The sequence below is a fragment of the Plectropomus leopardus genome, chromosome 3 (genome assembly GCF_008729295.1).
Source record: "Plectropomus leopardus isolate mb chromosome 3, YSFRI_Pleo_2.0, whole genome shotgun sequence".
Taxonomy (NCBI): Eukaryota; Metazoa; Chordata; class Actinopteri; order Perciformes; family Serranidae; genus Plectropomus; species Plectropomus leopardus.
In genome coordinates, this window is record NC_056465.1 from 4,937,562 (window position 1) to 4,954,757 (window position 17,196).

The 17,196-nt window shown below is 40.5% G+C and overlaps 1 protein-coding gene across 1 annotated transcript in view; it reads left to right on the plus strand.

Annotated features, from left to right (window-relative positions):
- LOC121962833 (phosphatidylinositol 3-kinase regulatory subunit alpha-like) overlaps positions 1-17,196 on the plus strand; it is a 213,303-nt gene that overhangs the window by 70,011 nt on the left and 126,096 nt on the right. Inside the window, exons 2-3 of the mRNA XM_042513146.1 lie at positions 16,142-16,216; positions 16,923-17,000. Of these exons, the coding sequence (XP_042369080.1) occupies positions 16,142-16,216; positions 16,923-17,000 (153 nt within the window). The remainder of the gene's footprint in view (positions 1-16,141; positions 16,217-16,922; positions 17,001-17,196) is intronic.

The window sequence follows — 17,196 nt, forward strand, 5'->3', positions numbered from 1 at the left end:
ATGTCATCACTTTGGTCCGCAGTAATGTGATCAACTCCCCAACACACACACAAACACACACACACACACACACACAGACACACACACACACACACACACAATGTTCATTGATCTGAGTGATGTTGAGTTTTTATTCCTAAAGGAATGCAAACAGAGAAACGGATCAATAAAGGCCACTCAGACATCTCAAAGCAGCGAGGGCTGGTATGCTATCAGTGGACACACACACACACACACACACACACACACACACACACACACACACACAATTGAAATCAATCAATCATAGACACTTTCAGAAATGCATTGGTTGTGTGCCTGCAAAAAACCTCAACATACTCAAACACCTGAACACACACACACACACACACACACACTCATTTGGGGGCATACACTCCACCTATGGCACATATTCACAGATTTGAGTTTCCCAGAATTCATGGCGGATTTTAGTACCTCAGAATACATACCTCAAAATTTAGTACATTTGTATAGATTCTTCACACCACTGGGATTTAGCTGTCATTAACTGGAACTTCCTGACGGAAATATGTCATGTGTGCAATGTTACTTTTGGTCTCTGTGAGGTGAGCAGGCAGGAACTGGTGATGCTGCTGTGAGGAATTATCTGTAGAAAGTGGGAAGGAAAAGAGCACACTTGAATTGGCTGTGTTTAAAATGTGAAATGGTTTTATGTAACGGTGAGACCCTACCCACAGCAAGTGTTTCGGTTCTCCTTATAATGCATGTAAGAAGAGAGGCTCAACCTGTGCAAATCAAATGATTGTGTTAGATATCTTTTGCCATTATTTAACCAGAGTCAAATTTAGACTTTATTGAAAGTAGGAAAGCTTAAGCTTGAGAGGGGGAGAGAGAAGGGATGACATGCAGCAAAGGGCAGAGGCTGGAATCGAACCCATGGCTGCTGTATTGAGGTCTGGGCCTCTGTACATGGGGCACCTGCTCCATTAACTGAGCGATTGGGTGCCCCGTTTCTTCACTTTTAAAGCCACAGTAATTTGTATTTCTTTGTATAAGCAATGATTTAAAGTGTTATGTTATGTTAAACCCACATATAATATCTAACATTTTTCATCTCTGCAGCTCTACTGCATTTTGTAGCCTATTTTGGCTTCTTGTTCTGGTTTGCTGGCACATTTCCTGTCAGGTTCAGCTCTGTGTTTCTAGCAGGTAGTGGTTTCCTGATGAACCCACTGCACTCTACCTGCTCATCCACAAACAGCAGACAAAGTTAGTTTGCCGAGGGAAAGTCTGTGAGATGATGAATGTCGACCTGTGGCATTACCTCACATGTGTCATTAATAATGCACTGGAGACCCTGTTGGGCAGGATGTCAGGTTGTTTGGAAACATGATGCCAATGTGATGATGAGTAGCAGGAGGTGGGGGATCTATCAGAGGTGATAAATGAGAGGAAGAAGGCAGGGAGAGGAGGAAGAATTAGAGTGAGTCTGTGGAGCCGCTGCCTGTTCCACAGAGAGTCACAATAGATATGATGTCCATTATTTAGACGTCTTTTAACCAAATAAATGAAATGATATCACTGCGTTAATATTATGATTTTTAACCCTGAATTTCTGCATTAAATAATGAAAGAGAAAAGAAAAGATGGGCTCAATGGTATTTAGTTTAACCCTTGGATACTTGAGCAACTTAACAAGATATAAGAGAATTAGAAATATAGTTTTCTGGAAAATTTCCCATTTTTTTCATAATTTATAATACAAGGTACAAGGTAGATTCATCAGTCACTTTTTATAAGTAGTTTTAAAAACAAAAAACACTCACCAGATAATTTTCTTGTCACCTTTTACACATTTTTTACAACTTATGAGACATTTCTTGTCAAGTCCCTCATCATGTTTTTTCCTGTGTTTTTGAAAGAAATCGAAACAATTTTCAGGTATCAAAGGTTTAAATACTGTGAAAGGCTTCTGAAAGAAAACTGATGTTGATCCAGGTGTTAAAGGATTAATTAGTGACCTTATGAGCAATATCCCTGGGAAAGATGTGGATTTTTAGGTTAACATCTTGTGGAGGAAAATTAACTGGGCTGAAATTGAGAACCCAAGCGATGATGGAAATTAGCATTTTAATGTCCTGGTTTTTCTTGTCTTGAGGACAGTGGGGTTTTTTTCATATGGGTTTTGGTTAGAAGCCTGAAAAAAGGTCTGAGAATAACACAAGGTTAAGACACTTTCATGTTTTGTTCTACAACATAAAATATGTCAGTAAATACCCCACTGTGAACTTTGAAGCTTTATGTGTCTAAAAAAAGAAGGTTGCTAACAAGTGGCTAAATGAAACTACAGAATGTCATCACACCATACATGGCTCAACAGCTTCATAGTGGTGGCGACGCGACTGTAGTGTAGTTCATTTTAGCCTAACATTAGCTTTTTACTTCTTGTGAATACATTTACGCTTCAAAAATCTTGAAAGTTTTATTTGTGAAGATTATCTTGCTGAACAAAACATGTCAGTTTTTTTAATGTTTGTTTACCAGAGCTTATTTTTCCGGGAGCAATCTATACTCTTCCTGAACACATGGATGCTCAGAATTGTTACTTTTAGTTTAGTTGTTAAAAAAAAAACATAAATAATAAGATAAAAAGCAGTAAGTCTAAAAACTGTGAAAATTCCTTTGTGACTTTCATAGTTTCTTGCTTCTCTCAGACCTCACATGTCCACATGTCCTTGAGGCACAGTGGGAAAGGGCGTTTTCAAAACAGTCTCTGCTTACAGCTGCATTTTTACATAGCAAAAAACTTCAACCATAAAATATACATATGACAGAAGTGTTCTCTGTGATTGATTGCTTCTCGTTGATTTTCATAGCATACTGTACTGATCTGAACACAGTGACTGCTAGGAGCAAAATACATCTAAAAAACAGAAAAAATGGCAACAAATGTGCTGGGCTGATTCATACAGAATCACTGAGTCACAGCATGAGGCAGCTGATTAAAAACACCTGCTATGACATCACAGACCGGGTGTGTTCAGAGATGCAGCCTACTTAAACACTAAGATGGAAGTTTGTGCTCTAACATGAATGACAGAATGGGTTGCTGGTCATTGTCCTCCAAAGTGATTCATTTTTTTGTTTTGTTGCTTGGATTTAAAATGTAGTCAATAGTTACTTGAAGTAGCTACACAAGCTAAATATATATGTTGACATTAACCCTTTAACACCTGAGCAAATTGGTTTGATTTCTTCCAAAAACATGGGGAGAAGTCAATAAGCATCTTAACCAGACAAAAAAATGAACAAAACCAAGAAAATTGGCTAAAGTTATTATTTCTCTGTCATTTTACATATGATATTATAAATCGTGGACATTTCCCCTGTTTCATAAAAACTATTTTCTAATAACCCTCCCCTTTCTCTAAAAATTAATTTTTATTTAATTTTCTTGTCAGATTTTACTGATTTCTCACAATTTGTGGGGCATTTCTTGTCAAATTGGTCATTGTTTTTTTCCCCTCATGTTTTAGAAAGAAATCACACCAATTTGTTTAGGTTTCACAGAATCAAATAGCTCAAAGTCATCTGAATGCCACACAAAAATTGATGTTGATCCAGGTTTCAAAGGGTTAACCTCCTCCCCTTGCCAGATGATGCAGTGAGGCAAAGCACATCATCCGATGGAGTTCCGCTGGCTCTCTAGGCACTGCTGATCAAATGTAAATCAAGCTTATGAAACTGTCGAGTTTGACAACCAGTGGTGAAGTAGAAAGTTACAGGACTGTAAAAAGCTGGTGGCCAGCAACAGCAGAGAGAGACCATGGGGGGAATAATGGCATGTTTTTTACTTCTGACTTGGTAAATTAGGAATTATTTTGCCAAAACCGGAGCTTGTGATTGTTGGAACAGTGGACTTACTAGATTACTAGCAAGACAGTTTGGATGAGTTTCATTTTGTCAAGTTTGAAGAAAGTGTATTTTATGATGTGTTAACAAGGCTATTAAGCCTCGTCTGTTGTACAGTTTTAGTTCTCTGTTTAACAAGGAACATAGGTGTGAGGATATTGCTTTTCTTAACATTTTCTGGGTTTCTATAGTAGATTTATTAGTTGTTTAAGCCTACTGCCTTTGTCAGGTCTCTTTAGTTTGATGTCATTGCATATGAGGTGGTGCTCATGCTTTGTGCATGTGTGGTTTGTACTGCATAAGTAACTGTATCTGTCTCACATCCTTACCACTTAATGTGGACTGATGTCTGCTATCTCCGTTATTCAGAAATGGTGAACAAAGACAAACAACAGAAGTGATTTCCAAAGTCAGGACAACGGAAAGTGAAATAAATATATGCATCAACATAAAGTAGTTTTTAGCACAAATGGAACCTCATATCAAAGAAGAAATGATGCTTCACACCCTCGAAGAGCGATATAATGTGCTTTTAAGATGCACATAGAGTATGTGTCTGGAAATACAGCAGTATATGTGGTCACAAAGCAAGACAAATGACTTGCATTTGTTTGTGTGAGAGACATCATCTATAGCATTTAGCTCCTGTCTGACTGTTGGTGTTTCATGAATGTAAATCAGTGTTTTTGCCATCACAGGCGTTTCGATAGAAATTTGAATTTTCCAACAAGCAATGTCCATGTTTCTGTGACTACATATGAGTACATGTGTATGCATGCATGCTAATGATTGTGTGTGTTCATGTCGGTGTCAGAGTGTGCACATACAGTAAGAATATGTGAGTGTGTCCCGGCCTCGTGGCCCCGGTTGTCTGTCAGGGCCCCCGGGGAGTAGAGAGCGGGAGGTTGTCATGGGAGATTGGTCAGGAGGAGATGGAGGATCAAGGTTTCACTGGGCTTTTTATGGAGGCTTAGCTGCTAATATCACCACTGCAGAGGGTCTTTTCTGCATGCTGTTTAAAATTCAACACACATGACGAAGAAACATGAGGCTGTTTGCACCAACTGGGATAAAAAGACACAAAGCTAGCCCTCCTTTAAAAGAGGGAAAAGTGTTCATGGGGACTAACTTCTTCCACCAAAATCAACAGCGACGTTCATGACTTGAGTAATAGTTTGTTACTGGAAATCATGTAGCCATGGATTTTTTTTCTGGCTATTACTATTATGTAAACTGACCATTTAAAGGAGCAGTATGGAGTTCTTTTTCTTTATTCTCTGATTACTTACTGTGTGCTCACCTTTATACTCTGATTACTTAACATCCACACACTAAGGAGGTTTTAGCTGGGAGCTGTATTATCAGCAGAGGTCTCTTCCTCGCCAAAACAAACAAAGCTGGAAAACTAAACTGGTAAAACCACTGAATAAAGCAGTTTCACGTTTAAAGTTTAACACGTTCTCATCCCCAAGTCATCACATGTTGCTGCTTTGTAAGTGGACTTGTGCATCTACATGTTGCGCTCTCTGTATCCTCCTCCGTCTGCTGTTGACGTTTCGGGATGCCGCTACTACTACGTCAGCAAAAGGACATTGTCAGATTTAGACAACAGAAGCATAAGGTTAGATTTAGGAAAAAACAACATGGTGTGGCTCTACATTCAAACGAGAAGTGAAGACTGGGCTCCTGGGTGGAAGTCTATGGTTAGTTGGACCCATCCACCTGAGCTTTCACCTGCCCCCCCAGGAACCTTCACGCTCCTAAAATTTCATCATTATTGGCAGTGTTTCAGCCTAAGTCTTCTGGGGGTTAATCAGATGGCTGCAATAGCTTCAATCGCAGCTTTGTAGACTGATGCTGTATCATATCATATATGTATCTGTATCATATTTATCTTCACTGCCACAAATTTGTCAAAAACAGCCGCTTTTGCAGTACTTTTGGCGTAAGATTCCGATGTCCACATGACATCGCTGGGTGGGATCAGCTTAGAACATGGCCAGACAAAACCGGCTGCTTCTGCATGATATGCCGCTTGACAGCATCGGATTGAAATTCTGCTGGTAATGATGCAATATAAGAATCATGAGGGTGCCTAACGGGTGGATAGTAGGGGCGGTGGATCAAACAAATCCCGGACTTTCATGCACGAGCCCAGTTTGCTTGTCGTCTGAATGTGGGGTTTTTTTTCTACACCTTACCATGTTTTTGCCTAATCCAAATCATCCGTGGCAGCATGTGTGTTTGTTGACATCCTGGTGCTGGTTGCCATGTGCTTTTGTTGCCGGTAACCATGTGCAGCGTAATCCCACCATGTGCTTGTGCTGACATCATGTTAGTAGCATCCCAAACCGTAAAGAGCAGAGACAGAAGGATACCAAGAAGAGTGTATTATATAAATGTTGAAGTCAACATGTGACAACGTTTTGTCAGTGCTGGCACCATGATTGCAAAAATGCCAAACTCGAGGCTTCAAAACAGGAGTCCACAAATCAATGGGTAAAGTCACAGTCACTTCATGCATTATTTTGATACAGTCTGTGGTTTATGGCTACAAAAATACATGGACCTGCCATGGAGGCATAAAGCTAAAAAGCAGAGGAAAGCATGACGGACAGAAGAACAGAAACAAAGAAGAGTAAGGAACAAAGAAACAGCGAGGAAGAGGAGCAGAGGAAGAGAGAGTAACTAGCAAGCAGAGGGGGAAGGAGGGAGAGGAGAAGAGGAAAAGCATCATATGAGCAGTGGCAGAGAGGAGATTGTCATTTCAAGCCTTCACATTGGTAACAGGATACGACCGTCACGCTCCAGCAGGCCTGCAGGTCACCTCAGCTCTCCACCTCATCTCTCGCTCTCTTTTTTTTTTTTTTTTTTTATCCCTACCTGTCTAACTGTCTCACTTACAGACCTGCAGTTAGTTTTCACACTGTGGCAGAGCAGGAGAGTGCTGGCAGCAGCAGCAGCAGAAAAAATCAGAGACCACAACAGAGAGAAAGAGCGAGTTAGCATTTCTCAACAAATCATAGTACAAGCTGAGCACAGGAGCAGAGGGGAGATGGGCATCTCTCTGGGATTCTGTGGACTCATGTTTAATTTTGACTTTGCAGCCATGAGGGACGCACAGAGGACATTTTGTCAGGCACAAGATTAAGCAAGAGGAGAAAAAAAACAACTTGCACCTTCTTTTCTTTTTTTAAAAGTTTTTTTTTTTTCTTTTGGCTTTCATTTGATAGGACAGCTAGAGAGATGACAGGAAATGGGAATGGGAGAGAGTGGGGGTGACATGCAGCAAAGGGCCACCAGTCAGACTCAAACTTATGGCTGCTGCAAAGAGGACACATAGCGTCCAAATACGGGATGCGTTCCCTACCAACTGAGCCCCCCGATGCCACACACCTCCTTTTCTTGATACATACAGTACATACTGTCCATAAACACTACCAGTAAAGCTCTGACTGTCCACTTGTCATACGGTTTGGGCTGCCATGACAGTTATCACTGAGCCTGACTGAGGCATTCTGTTTTTCTGTGTCCAAACCAACCCAAGCCAGATGCAGGTAATGTAAGTTTTGAATTTGGTGCATTGTCACGTGAATACAAACCAAAAAAAAAGAGAAAAAGGATGCTTTTGATCAAGAGGTAGAAAACCACCAGAATGCAGTGAACCTATTCAGACCAGTGAACACTCCTTCTGGTGGGTTGTGTGATGTGGAATGGTCCCATGTGACACAATAGCGGATCTCATATTACAGTTGAACAGTGAGCTAAAATATGTTTCTGAAAACATTTGAGGCGAGAAATATGCAACTCAGTAAGAGAATCTTGGTTTATGTTTAATTCGATCCAGGTTTATACTGTTTGTGTGCACAGTGGCGGGCAATATGAAAATGTGGAAATGCAGCCCGTAGTTCAAGCAGCAGCTTGAGGGCCGTTGAAATATCGCCAAATGAGGCAAATTACATAATTTCTCACAATTTAGCATTTTCCGAATAAGAGATGTGGGATATGCTGGTATTATTCAGGTTTTAGGAGCATTATTTGGGCATGTACACAGCTGGGGTTTTACTGCAGTTTGTGATACAAATCTGTTTACTGTTGGTGCTGTGTGTTGTCATGGATATTTTGTACACAAATCAACTAGCCAAGAGTTTGCAAGGCCGGAGTAAAGATGCATGCAGCAAAGCCTACATTTTTGGTCAGAAGAGGGAACACACCTGCTTTTAAGTATTTTGACAGACTTGGGTAGCAACAGGTTTTTGATTGAGCACAAATATCGCACTGCCTTTTCAAGAAGGTGGATGAAAGAGTGAAAGAGGGAGGCTGCACTCACGTTGTCCAACTAGTCTGCAACTGGTACAAAACTGTTTTAAAAAATCCTATTTCGATGCAAAGAAGCAAAATGACAAGCGGCACCAGCTGTTGTACTTTTTCATAGTTTGATGTGATAAATGACATGTTAGGGCACGTTAATCGGAGCATGCAGGGCTGCATGGAAACGGATGTTAGTGGAATATCCTTTTTCATGAGACATGAAAACAGCTTAGTAGGAATATTCAAGGCTGTGAGTAATTAAGTATTGCTCTGGACCAAATGCACTTTTAAAAAATGGTGAAATAAAAATAAACTGTGTACTTCAAAACAGCAAGTTTTCATGGACATGGATGTATAATTTCACAAGTCAGTCCACCTGTTTCAGTCGAACATCACAACTGAGCCTTGTTTCAGTCTGTTTATGTAGGAAATTGTGGTTCAAGTTTTTTGAAATGACAGAAGTGGACCTCTCACTGTTACCTGGGATGTCCCTGTGAAGCAGCTGACAGGTAAAAGGCCAGAGTTGTGTCCAGTCAGGGCTGGAGTCAGCTGCCCCCTGCTGTCACTGCGTGTTACTACAGGACTGAAGGCTGCCTGCTGCGGCTCTGCTGTCAGAAGCAGTGAAAAGATCAGAGACTCAGCAGAGGGACTCAGGATAAAGATCAAACTTACTCATAATCTCCTGTGAACATAAAAAATAAATGAATTTCCCCTTTCATACGCTATGTTTAAGTATTTGACCTAAATGTGATGTATTATACATCAAGAGAATATCCTAATATATGACTTATCTGCAGCCCCAAAGGCACCCAACGTTACGTCTGCATGATGCAGACATCTCAATCTATAGCTCCACTCTCTTATCTTGATGCTCGGGTGTGTGTGCAAGTGTGTGTGTGTGTGTGTGTGTGTGTGTGTGTGTGTGTGTGTGTTATTATCGGTCTATATTGAAAAGAGCAGCGGCTCAGGGTCTACTTCATAATGCCAACTCCTCTGATCAATAAATCATTTTCAAACACCGCTGATCAGAAACCACAGCTCTCTGTGGGGGGGGGGGGCACAGTTGTGTGTGCGTGTGCGCGTGTGCGCGTGTGCATGCGCGTGCGATCGAGAGACAGAGAGAGTTTCTGTCTCTCTGTGCTCATGCAGCGGGAAGGGATTGACAGGGAGTAGTTTGTTTACCAGAGCACTATAGGGTCTATGCAGTATAATGCAATGGAGCATGTTTTAATGACAGAACACCTCAGTGACAGAGGACACACACACACACACATTGGCACACACACTCTGTATTTGTGTTTTCCCTTCTCTTTGTCTCTCCCAACTGTCACAGCTGTGTATGTATAGTATTTACTGTATGTTTATGAGTGTGTGTCTGCCTGTTTATGTGAATGTGTTACCTACACTGTGTGTGTGTGTGTGTGTGTGTGTGTGTGTGTGTGTGTGTGTGTGTGTGTGTGTGCGCGTGTGTGTGTGTGTTGGTGTTTGTGCCTTTGTGTGCAGCTCCATACGTCCTCTATAGGAGCTGGTAGGATGCTGGTCTACTGCAGAGCTCAGCTTCATTGTTCCTTATCTGCTGCTCTCCTCTCTTTGTCTTGTCCTCTTTGCTGTTGTCCTCTTGTCTCTTCTCCTATATTTCCTGTTCTTTCCATTCTTCTCCCCTGTTTTCTTCTCCTCCCTTTTAACTTCCTCTCTTCTATTTTGTCCTCTTTCCTTCCTCTCTTTTCCTTCGTGCGATTCTTTTTTGTCTTTGTCTTGTCCTTTGACCTTTTTTTTTTTTCTATTTTCACTCTTTTCACTCTCAATCTGACCCCCAACAGAGTGCTGGCTGGCCCGTTCAGCCATTTTCTAAATCACAATAAAACTAAAGTGATTCACACTTGGAATTGTTTTTGTACATTTAGTATACATAAGGTGCCTGAGTGCATAAAGCAGCATCAAATAGAGCTTGTTTATCAAAAAAGTGCCAGTGGAGGATCCCCCACACTAAACCCCACCTAATGTCCTAAAATCCTGGAAATGTCTTGAAATCTTACAAACATTCTAAAATCCTAGAAATGTCCCAAAGTCTTACCGTGCGTACCCACCAAACGCGATAAAAATTATTTCATCGCGCCTCAAATGAAATCGCGTCGCGCCGGACGCTCCAGTTTTGACGCTCGTACAAAAACCCGAAAATGGGACTCGACGCGCGACGAAATCGCGCCGCGCGTTGAGCCCGCCCAAACAACAACATTTCTTCCGCTTTGTAAGATTTCAAGACATTTCATTCTCTCGTTGACGATCGCTGCACCGCATCTGCTCTGGAGAAGTTCCCAGCGTCGTCTGCGGGCTAGGCGCCGACGTCGGTTCTGGGTGCATGCTACCCTACGGAGGCGGCGTGAGCTCGGCGAGTTCCACCGTCTCCTGCAACAAGGGACAGGAACTGTCGTACAGCTCTGGGTGAGCGGTGACGGCGACGATAAGCTGCTCCTCCATTGTTTCTGGCGTTTTGATTAGATTTTGCGAGGGAACACCAGGACGTCCATACGTCAGCACGTCGATGACGATCTCAACGCTGATAGGCTGTCGCGGCGCGTCTTCACGCGACGACGCCGCAAAAGTTCAATTATTTCAACTCGAGCGTTGGACGCGAGGCGTTGGACGCGAATTTCGCGTCCAACGCGTCCAACGCGCCGCGAATTTCGCGTCCAACGCGTCCAACGCGCCGCGCAATCGCGTCCATTGCGTCGCCCGGCAAAATGAGGCGTCAAATCGCGTCTTTGCATTGACTTTGTATGTAATCTTGAGGCGCGATCATTTTTAATCGCGTTTGGTGGGTACGCACCGTTAGAAGCATCGTAAAATCCCAGAAATGTCTTGACATCGATGGAAATGTTCTAAAATCATACGTATGTGTCTAAATCCTGAAAAATGTCCTAAAACCCTAGGAGCATTTCAAGATCCTAGAGATGTCCATAAATCTTAGAAATGCCCTAAATCCCAGAACCATCTCAAAATCCTAGAAATGTTCTGAAATCTTAGAAAAGTTCTAAAATCCTTGAAACATATATCTGGCTGCTACGATTGCCCCCTGGCCTCCTGACAATTTGCAAAAGTGGCAAAAGTTTCCCTGAGGCCCCCGCCCTTCTTTTTTGTCCTCATCACTTTTGTCCTCCTCTTTTCTCTTTTGCTGTCTTCCTCTTCTCCTCCTGTCCTTGTTGCTGTAAAAAATGTAAATGTAATTTTGTTAAATTTGTTTAAAAAATGACTTAAAAATCTACCTTCTGCCTTCATGTCCTGGTCTTACCATTCATTTATTTTGTCCTCTGCTTTTCTATTTTTGTCTGTGTTGTCTTTCCCCTTTTCCTCTTGTATTTAATCTTCTGTCTTTTGTCCTTTTTTCTATTGTCCCTCCTCTTCTGGTCTCTTCTCTTCTGTTCTCTTGTCTTGTACTCTTTGATTGTTATTCATTTCTGTTCTTTTTTTGTTCTTCTTGTCTTTGCATTTGACATCTTCCCTTTTTATCTCTTCTGTCCACTTTCTCTTGCCTTCTTTTGTCTTCTTTGCTCTTGCCGTCTCGTCTTCTTGCCTAGGTCTTTCTGTCCTTTTCTTTTGTACACTTCTTTTCTATTTCTGTCTTGTCTCTGTTATCTTTACCCCCTCCTCCAAACGTCTCTATTGTCTGTCTGTCTCTCTATTGTCTTTTGTGTTGTCTTCTTCCCTTCTTCTCTCTTCTTTGTTGTCCTCCTCACTTCTGTTACTTATGTCCCTGTCTTCTCTTGTAGTCTTTGCCTTTGCCCTCTCATCTCTTCTTCTTCTTCCAGGTCCACTTTTCCCATTCTTCTTTGTCCTCTTTTCTCCTGTTTGTCCTCTTTTTCTCCTTTGTGCTCTTCTCTATTGTCCTTCTCATTTTCTCATCGTCTTTTCAGTTGTCCTCTCCTCTTCTCTCTTCTCCTTCTCTCTCTCCTGCGGGTGAGATATTGCCTCTGTGATGCGTTGTGACAGTGACGTTAATGGAAGCACTGTACATTTAACGACCTATATCTCCGGAAATTCCTCTGCTGCTTCTCGTTGCGTGCGCGCGCGCGCGCACACACACACACACACACACACACACACACACACACACATACACACACACACACACACACACACACACACACATGCGAAACAATACAAAACACAATCAGCGCAGCAGATACAGGTCTGTACACCTGTAAACACAGCAGATATGTGTTTGTTGTTGTTTCCTCCTCAAAGGATTAATAGGATTATTGGCCCATGTGTTTATGTAAGTTTGTGTGTGTGTGTGTGTATGTGCACGTGTGTGTGTGAGCGAGCATCAAAGGACAAGTGTCATTTAACTCAGTACGACTGTCACTCGGCTGTGTGTGTGTGTGCTGTGATATATCACAGCGCTGTCAACTGCACAACAAAAGAGCGAGGGAATAGCTGAGCCGGGAAGAGAGGGTGAGAAAGAGTAAGTGAGCGGAAGAAAGGAAGCAGGGATGGAAATGATGAGCCGAAAAAATGGTGATTAAAAGGGCGAAAGAAAAAGAGGGATGAAAACAAATTGTAGAGGAAATGAGGGGAGAAAAGAAAAAAAAACAAGCGAGGTAGGAGGGCTGGAAGAAGAAAATGTAGAGATAGAACAAAGAAAAAAAAGCATGAACAGATTATTAACGGTACACTTGGAGAGATGCTGTGTGAGCCCTGATATGCATTTGACCAAGTGAGAATGTTATATATTACAGTATGCAATAACCAGAGAATAAACAAGGTTAGGGTTGAAAAATGTATTGGAATCATTTTAAAAAATATATGAAATAGTATGTATGTACAGTATGTCCCATTCTGTACTCTGAGCTTTTCTTTCCTCACTAGTTCTCTTCTCATTCATGAATTCTAGGCACTTGATGATTCACACTTTATTCTAGAGTGTGGAAACAATTAGATGAGTAGTTAATCAGGGTTTTGTTTTTAATTAATGAATTTATTTTAGTTTCTCCACTGTGAAGATTCAATGCATTTCCTTGTTTTATATGCTAGCAACCTGTATGTCTTTGTTGTCTGGAGGTCTGCAGATCTTTGGCCCTGTCAAATAGTGAGAGGCTGCTGTTGGTATTTTCTGACATTTTGTAGACCAGACAATTAATTGTCAGATCAATCAGCAGTGAAAATAATTGTTAGTTTTAGCCCTACTTCCTGCTTCATTCCAGATATATTTTTAATGTAAAATATTTGTTAAAAAAAAAAAGTGTTGAGTTTTGTTGTCAGTAACTCAGCTGCATTTTTAGGCTGGTTAAAGACAAGTATTTGAATTAGTGAAATAAAACTGTATTTTTGTTGTAACTCAGAGCAGCAGAGTGGTTAGCATGATATGACTGTGGTGTTGGACTGATAGAAACAATGCTGTGGAAACAAATATTTTGCTAAATTTACATCGTGAGCCCTTGAAGTACAGTTAATTCTGTCCCCAAGGTTGTATGTTGTTTGACAAATGGAGAGTAACAAATCCTGCATTGTATGCCTTCGGGACTGTTTGGCGCATTTTACGCGCTTTTCATTCTTCAGTTTTGGGTCATTTTGGCTGTGTTCAGGCAAGTGGTATACATTTTTGGAATTTCATCTTGGAATTTCCAGCTCAGCTCATACAATAAGTCTGAAATACACTGTGGAAACAAAACTGTTGCATTCAGACTGTTAGGTACAAAAATGCTTCATTGAAACCCATTCAAACTGACAGTTTAATCCCACAGCCATCAAAGCATAAAAACATGCATTGAATTATTTCTGGGTGTCATTCCCTTGGAATTTGTCATTTTGACTATTTTCTACCCAATGTACATGCACATATCCCAGACTGTGATAATTAAAAAAACAAAATGAAAAATGTAGTATGTAGTATAATATAAAATAATTCTTTTGTTTGTTTTTGAGAAGTTTAATGGCCCACCAATGATGTATTCTCAATTTTTGAGGAGAAATGTCTGTAAAAGTAAAGTTTTGATCACTCAGATTTTCACAGATTTCGTAAAGTGTTTCTTTTGCAGAAGGTTTTTAAGATGTTGGTGACTAAGAAAGCAACTTGGTCACCAAGATTTTCTTCTTTCAGTTTTCGGTTCTCATCAGTAAAAAAAACCCAAAAAAAACAAAAAAAAAAAAAACAGTTGCAATCATTGGCTGAGCACTTAGTAAACTTTAATTGGAAAATTCTGTCTGTCTTCAGTCTAATTGATTCCCAAAAGTGGATGTTATGACAGCTGCTGCTGCAGCCTGTGGGCTGTAATCAAATCCCACATGTTGCTTAACCTTTTCACATCCACTCCTGCTGATTAGCTGCTCTCAGGCAGCGTGTGCACAGTATTGAAATTTATGCGGATAGCTGATTATTTTCATGGCCAGTCTGGCCACATTCCGATTCAGGCGTTTTTCATTTCATTGCGACACTGCCACATGTTCCAGCAGCAGTTGACCTTCAGTTCTTTTGCTTAATGTTTTGTTAATAACTTTCACATATTTAACTGTGTTTTAAATGAACAAGCTGCAGATGAGTCACACACAATCTTACTTTCATCTGTTAAGATGGATGGATTGTAGAAATTGCTAATAAATGCATATGATCTTGGTGATGTAATAACTTGACTTTTGTTACAAAATTAAGTTGTTTGTGCAAAGCAAGAAAGGCAGACACATTAAAAGCTAATGGTAAAGTTACTGTACACCATTAATAAATAAATAGTTGGGGGTGTCGTAAGAAAAAAAATCATAAAGACAGCCATGGTTGTTGTTTTAATGTGAAACATAATGATCTTTTTCTCTTTCTCTCCATCTCGCTCTCTCTGTCCTTCTCAAATTCATATTTATATTCAAAGAGGCATTATTGGCATGACCATATTAAAACATAGAATTGCCAAAGCATATTGTATAAGGTGGTTATTAAAGGGAAAAGTACAGTTTTAAAAATGTAAACAATGAAACATGTTAACATCAAAGTACAAAAACAACAGCCATATCAACAATATTAACCTGTGTAAGCTGAACATACTGATGAACATCAGCAATGATACAAACATAGTAACAATAACACGAGGCAGGTTTCCATTACAGATTTGGGCCAAACTTCAAATGTCTATAAAACACAGTTGTGAGATGACTGTGTTTCCACCGAGTGATGTTTTGCAACTTCTCCTCTGGTGATAACATTCCAAGAATCATGGTGACGGATGTTCAAATCTTTATCAGCTTTATTTCTATGTCAGCCACCACAGTAGCCGTCATTATTTCCAATATAGGCGTGTTATGTGAGCAATAATGGAAAAGCAAGCCCCTTATATGTGGGAGCGGCCACATGTAAGGGATTTCTGGGAGGTGATAGTGCACGATTACACAGAGGAATTGTGGATCCAAAACTTCTGATGTGATCCGTTCAACTTTTGAAGAGTTATGTGATGCAATAACACCTCTTGTAGCTCCTGCTGCATCATGAGGGAGCCAGTTCCTACTGACAAGCACATAGCCATAGCATCATGTGACCAATGAAAGCCAAAAAAGTGTTTCTATTGCAGTTTTGCAAAATATGGTTTTTTTTAAAAAAATCACCTGAAATACCACCTCATGCGAGCATAAAATCATTTTTGCGATAAATGGGAGTTTCCATTGGGTGTATATTATATTCTCAGTTTCATTTTGGTGCAATTTGAGGGTTAATGGAAACCTGCCTAGTAATAGCATTAATTAACCCTGTGTGTGTGTGTGTGTGTGTGTGCACGTGTGTGTGTGCGTGCGTGTGTGTGCATGTGTGTATGTGTGTCGTGGGTCTGTATTAAATGAGAAGGCAGAGTGTGAGTGTGAACAATGTGTTATTGTGTTGCTCATTCTCAAGCTGTGACATGCACTGACATCTCTTGCTGCTTCTTTGGCGCTGACAGTATTTTCCCTCTTTCCCTCTCAGGTGTGGAGGCGGAGCTTTTGTCTGAAGCGGCCCCCGTGGTTGTTTGGAGACTCATTGAGGCCATCGAGAAACACGGTGAGACACAACAAACATCTGTGCGTGAAGTTTGGATCTGGTGTAAGGATGTGGTTAGCTAAGCATAAAGACTGGAAGAGGGGAAAACAGCTGGCCTGACTCTGTCCAAAGAGAAGAAATCTGCCCACCAGCTGCTAAATCTACCAGCTACTAAGAAATAATAAACGTGTAATATTTCTGTCCTCTGAGGGCAGCAGTGATGCATTTTATATTCCTGCAGGACTGTATGAAATATGTAACTTAACCCAACATCTGTAACCTGGAGTCCTAATGGCAGACTTTACATTATTTGTAAAACTTAACATACATCATTCGTAAGTTAAGACACAAAGCAATTCTTTAACCCTTTGAAACCTGGAGCATCATCACTTTGCTTTTACAAACATGGGAAGAAAGGCAATGAGCACCTTGGCAAGAAAAGTTTTACAAACTTAAAAAAAAAAAAAGATTATTTATTTTTTTAAGCTAGCTTTTTTCCAAAAAAAAAAGAAAAAAGCTAGGGAAAAACTATTTTTGTAATTATCATGATTACATATTTGAAATTATTTTACAAATTCATTCTAATCTTTTTAGTAATTTTTCCAAGTCATTACCTTGTTTTACTTTAATTTTTTTCATTTCATTTCAGAAATCAAGCCAATTTGCTCAGGTTTCAAAGTGTTAAGCTGACTCTCTCTCTCTTCTTCTACCTCTGCTTTTTCTGCAGGTTTCAACAACGAGTCTCTCTATCGAGCTCCTCCAGCCTCCAGCGGACCTGCCGAGCTGCATCAGGCTGTGGACTCAGGTACGTACTCCATCAAATAGATACATTTAGGAAAAAAAATATAATCAAATGTGTAAAGTTGGAACCCTTCCACAACTTAAGTCTCAACTGACTGTGGTCACATCAGACATGAAGTTACATATTTGATAGAACTAATTATCAGTTCTTGTGCACAAAAGAATACAAATATTTTATTTAGATACAGCTGCTGTAAATG